The sequence below is a fragment of the Salvia splendens genome, chromosome 1, assembly GCF_004379255.2.
Source record: "Salvia splendens isolate huo1 chromosome 1, SspV2, whole genome shotgun sequence".
Lineage (NCBI taxonomy): Eukaryota > Viridiplantae > Streptophyta > Magnoliopsida > Lamiales > Lamiaceae > Salvia > Salvia splendens.
In genome coordinates, this window is record NC_056032.1 from 22,437,323 (window position 1) to 22,444,387 (window position 7,065).

The 7,065-nt window shown below is 40.7% G+C and overlaps 1 protein-coding gene across 1 annotated transcript; it reads right to left on the reverse strand.

The window, feature by feature from the left end:
- Window positions 1-930: 930 nt before the first annotated feature.
- LOC121750336 (secreted RxLR effector protein 161-like) lies at window positions 931-1,511 on the reverse strand. Its single transcript, XM_042144893.1, has 2 exons — window positions 1,167-1,511; window positions 931-1,125 (listed from the first exon to the last, which is right to left on the reverse strand). Exons 1-2 carry the CDS (start codon window positions 1,509-1,511, stop codon window positions 931-933), a joined length of 540 nt encoding a protein of 179 aa, XP_042000827.1.
- Between the last annotated feature and the right edge of the window lie 5,554 nt (window positions 1,512-7,065).

Genomic DNA, 7,065 nt, shown 5'->3' on the forward strand with positions numbered 1-7,065 from the left:
TGTCAAGTCGGCTTTTCTAAACGGAGAGCTTGAGGAAGAGGTGTTTGTTGAACAACCTCAAGGTTTTTGTGTTGAATGAAAAGAAGCCAAGGTGTACGAATTGAAGAAAGCTTTATATGGCCTTAAACAAGCTCCAAGAGCCTGGAATAGCATTATTGATGGATATTTTCTCAAAGATGGTTTTCATCGAAGTCCCAACGAGCCTTCTTTATAAGTGAAAAAAGAGAATCATGATATCATGATTGTTTGCATCTATGTATATAATCTTATCTATATGGGTACTAACATACAGATAATAGAAGATTTACATAGATGCAAAAAATCATGATATCATTATTCTCTTTTTTCACATATAAAGAAGGCTTATTGGGCCTTCGATGAAAACCATCTTTGAGAAAATATCCATCAATACTACTAGGAACAAAGAAGATGAACATCAAATATATGAAAGAAGTTGAAGATGTCAAATGCAAAGATCGACGCGGGATTTACATGGTTCGATCCACAACCGGATCTACATCCACGGACGAAGTTTGAGACGATTTTATTACGAACACAAATGTAGAAACAATTACAATACACTCAATCTTTCCAGCTCGCTACTCAATCGGAGAAGATAACTCGATTGTGAAAACTCAACTAGCTAGCTAACGATTACAATGTGTATTCACTCCTTCTTCTTTGCCCTTGATTCGACTGGAATCTTGCACTATAAAGGAATGAACCCAGTCAAATCCCTAACTGAATTGTAGCTGTTGCAACGGCTAGTCTAAAACAAACTTTCAGCCTTTATTTGGGCCTCCACAACTAGGCCACGAGCCATTTATTTGTTTGGGCCTTATTGATTGATCCAGCCACACATATAAACCCAACAAACTCCACCTTGGCTGTATCCACCATTAAACCATCTCCACCGTCGCCAATGTTCCCTCATCTCCTAGTCGTCAAGTTAACCAAGTCCAAACAATGCTCGAACTTAGCACTCGATAGGGGTTTAGTCATCATGTCAGCTGCATTCTCAGAGGTGTGAACCTTCTTGATCGCCACTTCACCTCTACTTATCTCATCCCTCACAAAATTAAGTTTGATGTCGATGTGTTTACTTCTTTCATGAAAAGTTTGAAGCTTTTTGCCAAACTAATGGTACTATTGTTATCACATAGAACCGTGACAGAAGCTTGCATCACACCAAAATCACCCAAGATTCCCTTTAGCCACTTTGCCTCCTTGACTGCCTCTGCCAATGAAATATACTCGGCCTCTGTTGTGGAGAGTGCAACCACGGGTTGAAGGTTGGATCTCCAACTCACTGCAGTACCAAAGAGTTTGAAGATATAAGCCGATTGAGACTTCCTGCTGTCAACATTTGCAACATAGTCTGCATCACAATATCCCACGAGCTCATCTTCATCTTCCATCGTGCAGAACAATAATCCAAAATCTTGTGTACCCACTAGGTACTTCATGATCCATTTCAAGGCCTGCCAATGTGTGCCACCCGGGTCTGCCATGTATCTGTTGGTTAAACTTATGGCATGTGCGAGATCAGGCCGAGTACATAGCATCATATACATAATGCTTCCAACAATGCTTGCATATAGGGATTTTAGTCATTAGCTTTCTTTCTTGGTCAGTAGCTACTGGTCTCTGACTAGCTGATAACTTGAAGTGTGGACTGGTTGGAGTTGACACCTTTCTGGAGTCGATCATTTGGAACTTAGCTAGCATCTTCTTAATATAGCTATGCTGCATTAGCCACAGCTTCTTAGCAGCTCTATTTCTGATAATGTCCATACCAAGAATCCTCTTTGCCTTCCCTAAGTCCTTCATCTCAAAAGCCTTTTCCAGATCCTCCTTCACCTGTGTGACATCTGCCTTACTAGGCCCTGCTACAAGCATGTCATCTACATAAAGTAACAAGTATGCAACAACCTTGCCTCCTTTGTATCTCATGTAAACACAGTTATCAAAAGCAGACTTTGTGAAACCCATCTTCTCCATTTGTTTGTCAAAAGTCAAGTACCATTGTCTACTGCTTTGCTTGAGTCCATATAGACTCCTCTTCAAGCAACACACCTTATCTTCATCCCCTGGTCTTATAAACCCCTGTGGCTGCTCCATGTAGATAGTTTCTTCCAACTCACCATGCAAAAAAGCTGTTTTTACATCTAGTTGTTGTAGTTCCCAATCTCTCCGAGCCACTATAGCCAAAAGAATTCTTATAGAGTTGTGTTTCACAACAGGAGAGAAGACCTCAGTGTAGTCTATGCCCTTCTCCTGTGTTAAACCCCTTGCAACCAAACGAGCTTTAAATATGATACTGTCATTTTCAGATGCCTCCACCTTTTTCTTGTAAATCCACTTATAGGAGATAGGTCTTTGTTGGATCTGGGATCTGAGAACAAGGATCCAGGTTTTGTTCTTGATGAGAGAGTCTATCTCATCCTTCATGGCCTTTATCCATTTCTCTCTATCATTACTGCCAATGGCTTCCTTGTAAGTGTTTGGTTAGAAATTTCCAACTCCTCTGCAACACATAGTGCATAGTATACAAAATCTGGATCTGGCTGGTGGCCTTATCTCCCTTCTGGTTCTGTCTTTTGCCAGAGCATATTGTTGGCTCTGTGTCTCTTGATCAGAGGGGTCTGGATGCAATTCAGTAGGCTGCTCATTTTCTTCATCTGGGGATATCAATTGCTCTCTGAAGTCAGCAGTATCTGAGCCTTTATCTTCTTGTTCAAGCTGATCAAAACTGATTCCAGCAGGTTGTGGAGTTGTCTCCACATTCTTAATAGGCTTGTATGGCATAATGGACTTATCAAAAATGACATCCCGACTGATGATGACTTTCTGATTCCCTTCCTCTGTGCACCATAGTCTATATGCTTTTGCACCATCTTGATAGCCAAGAAATATGCATCTTAGGGCTCTAGGCTCTAGCTTCCCTTGCCTTATGTGATAAAGGCTCTGCATCCAAAAACTCTAAGCCTTTCATAGCCTTCCAGACTACCATACCACATGTTGTCTGGAGTGTCAAAACTGATGGCCGAGCTTGGACATTTATTCACCAATTTTGCTGCAGTGGAGACAGTCTCTGCCCAAAATCTCTTAGGAACTCCAGAAGTGAACATCATACATCTGACTCTCTCCAGTAGTGTTATATTCATCCTCTCTGCGGTTCCATTTTGCTGAGGATTCCCCGGAGCAGTTCTGTGTCTCCTCACCCCAAATTGCTTACAAAAGCTGTCAAACTCCTTTGATAGGAACTCAAGCCCATTATCTGTCCTTAGGCATTTCAAACCATGGCCCTTATCAACTTCTACAGCCTTATACCAAGTCTTGAATCTATCAAAAGTCTCTGATTTTTCTTTCAGAATCCAGACCCAGACCTTTCTGTTATAGTCATCAACAATGCTTAAGAAATATCTTCCACCGCCTATGGAATTCACTGGACTTGGACCCCATAGATCACTGTGACATTAGTCCAAAGGCTTTTATGAAATATGTTTTCCCGAGCCATAAGGTAACTTCTTTCCCTTTCCTAACAAACATGACTCACACATCTTCACACTCTCCTCTTCATTACAAGAGAAGATGCCTTTCTTGATCAGTTCCCTGAGTCCTTTATCACCCACATGTCCCAGCCTCCTATGCCATAGGACTAAACTCTGAGCTTTAGCTACACATGAATCACCCACAATAACCTCAGCTTCTAGGTAATACAATCTATTCTTTCTAGATGCTGACATAACAGTGGAATCACCATTCATAACCTTCATGCATCCATTAGAAAAAATGCAGGAGAACCCCTTCATTTCTAATACACCAACAGATATCAGATTCCTCTTAATACTAGGTATATATCTGACCTCAGTTAGCAATTTAATAGAGCCATCATGAACCTTGAAGCGAATATTCCCAATTCCCTTGACAACACATACATGGTTGCTTCCTAGCAAGACTGACCCATGTGTCTTAGTGAGGTCTTCAAACCAACCCTTGTGGCTACATATGTGGAAAGAGCATCCGAAGTCCATGATCCAAGAGTCAGCAATGGGCTTCTCGGTAACATTCATGATCTGAGTCGGTTCTAACTCTGCCGCACAATCAGCAGTGTTCTGGTCAGAGCTGCTCTCAGACTGCTTCTTTTTCCAAGCAAAGCAGTTCTTCTTGATATGTCCCGGTTTCTTGCAATAATTGCAAGTCATAGATTCCTTCTGATCTGATTCCTTCTGGCTCTTTCCCTTCCATTTGTCTAAAACTTGTTTCTTCCCTTTTTCAGCCTTCTTGATGTAAGCCTTCACATTAAAACCCTCCCCAGCCTGATCATGCGACTTTACTGAGGAGTTCTGAAAATCTTTCAACTTCAAAGCCGAATACACCTCCTCATAGGTGATCTTGGAGTCCCTTCCAAGGAGTATAGCATCCCTGAATTGCTCGAAGCTCTTTGGCAATGAATTTAATAGCATGAGCGCTTTATCTTGGCAATGAATTTAATAGCATGAGCGCTTTATCTTCATCCTTGATCTGCTCATCGATGTTCTCTAGGTCATCCACACACTTGCCAAAATATTCGAGTTGCTCCAAGATACTCTTCGCCTCCGAAATCTTGAAAGTGAAGAGTTTCTATTCTAGATGAAGACGATTAGCAAGAGACTTCGTCATATATATGGACTCAAGTTTTCTCCAAATCGCTGCAGCGGTCTCCTCCTTCGAAGCCTCCCTCAGAACTCGATCACCAAGGCTAAGGATCAGAGTGCTATGAGCCTTTTGTTGAAGTTCTTGAGCCTTCGGATCATCCTTTTCACCCGAGTCTTTGACGACGTCATCCTTTCCTTCCTTGAGGATCTCCCAAAGCCCTTGCTGCATCATCACGGCCTTCATCTTCAACCTCCACAAGCCGAAGTCATTCTTGCCCGTAAATTTCTCCAATTCGAATTTCGCCATAGCCATTGCGCCGATCAAATCGTTCCCACAGACAGCGCCAATTTGAAGATGTCAAATGCAAATATCGACGCGGGATATACATGGTTCGATCCACAACCGGATCTACATCCACGGACGAAGTTGGAGATGATTTTATTACAAACACAAATGTAGAAACAATTACAATACACTCAATCTTTCCAGCTCGCCACTCAATCAGAGAAGACAACTCGATTGTGAAAACTCAACTAGCTAGCTAATGATTACAATGTGTATTCACTCCTTCTTCTCTGCCCTGATTCGACTGGAATCTTGCACTATAAAGGAATGAACCCAGTCAAATCCCTAACTGAATTGGAGCTCTCGCAACGGCTAGTCTAAAACAAACTTTCAGCCTTTATTTGGGCCTCTGCAACTGGGCCATGAGCCATTTATTTGTTTGGGCCTTATTGGTTGATCCAGCCACACATATAAACCCAACAGAAGTTGAAATACTTGAAGCTCAAGTTGTGCTGCAATTGCAAGTACAACAAGAATAGTCTCCATTCTCACAACTGGTGAAAAAGTTTTCGTGAAGTCAATTCCTTGTTGTTGCGAGTAACCCTTCGCCACAAGTCTGGCTTTGTGTTTTTGAATACTTCCATCTTCTTCATATTCTGTTTGATAGACCCATTTCAATCCAGTGACATCTTTATGCATTGGTTTATCGACCAACTCCCAAGTGTTGTTCTTCTCTATCATGGCAATTTCTTCCTCCATAGCTTTTCTCCAAATTTCTTTGCTATTTGCAACTTTAAAATTTCCAGGCTTACTAGTATAAAGAGCAAATTTGAATACCTCATATATTTCTCGTAATGAACGAGTCTTTCTTATTGGAGATTTTGGACTTAAATTTGCAACATGGGGACTTTGTAGAGTAGGATTTGGACTTTGAGGTTGAGGAACGCCATAATCTGCTTCATCGTCTACACTTGATGATTCATGAAAATCATCTTGAGATAGATGCTCAACTTATTAGTCTTCCCAGTCCCTTGATGTTGTTTCATCAAAGATCATATTTTTTTTCATGTGACTACTGTTGCAATCGGTATCCATGCACAATTTCTCTTGTCATTGATGTTCAGAAATCATACAAGAGAACAGTTGTTCGCCTTCATCATTCGAAAACTGTGCTTCATTTTGCTTCCTTTCTTCCTTTTGATGGTAGCAATCCCTTTGCGAATTATTTGAATTCTCGCAATTTTTTCACTTGAAATAAAACGCATTGTGTTATGATTAGTTTTTTGCAAATTTTGCTATAAAGACTAGAATTTCTCAATTGATCTCCTCCTCTTCCTTGGAATGATCCACCATTATTTTGAAATCTTTCTCCTCTGAATATTTTTGCTTTGTTGTTGTTTTAGGTTCAAAAAATTCATCGACCCAAATGCTTGCTCTAGAGGCAGAGTTGAAGACCTTCCAATTCTTTCCTCATGCACTTGAAGAGAGCATGTAAGATCATGTAGAGTATAAGTTGATAAACACTTAGACTCTTCGATAGCGGCAACAATGTAATCATATTTTGGTGGAAGACTCTGATGGACTTTTTGAATAATTTTCTTTTCTTCAATTACTTCTCCAGGATTTCTAATTTGATTCACGATCTTAGCAACTCGTGTAAGATAGATTTTCATGGTTTCACCATCTTTCTTTGATAAATAAACAAACTCTCTCCATAGAGATTATAGTTTGATAGAAGTTACATTGTCATTGCCGAGAAATCCTTCCTTCAATGTATTCCAAGCTTCTTTGGATCGTTTGACACCATGAATCCTTGGAGATATTGATTTGCTCAGCCCTTGTTGAATGAATCTCAAGATGCTTTGGAAGGCCTTGAGAGGGGCGCGAATTCGGACCAAGTTATATTGAAAATAACTGAACCGATTGGATCATTTAGCAAATGTTGTTACCACTTGATCGAGTCAAACTCGCTCTTACTCGTTTCCTACCAATATAATTTGTAAACTCTCAATTTTGCACTACTTTAACAGTAAAGTGGCAAGTGCGGGGTCGATCCCACAGATAAGTTGGTGTGTTGAGTGTGTGAGTAGTGAGCAGGGGGTTGGCTGCTGCCACGCTTTAACTTGGGTGTTTTTCACT

What these genes read in the sequence shown, in the direction of transcription:
- LOC121750336 (XM_042144893.1), bottom strand. Translation starts at nt 1,511, where the DNA reads ATGGCAGACCCGGGTGGCACACATTGGCAGGCCTTGAAATGGATCATG. An exon ending in TGATGCAAGCTTCTGTCACG is followed by an intron (nt 1,126 to 1,166) that starts GTTCTATGTGAT and finishes TTTGGCAAAAAG; the next exon opens with CTTCAAACTTTTCATGAAAG.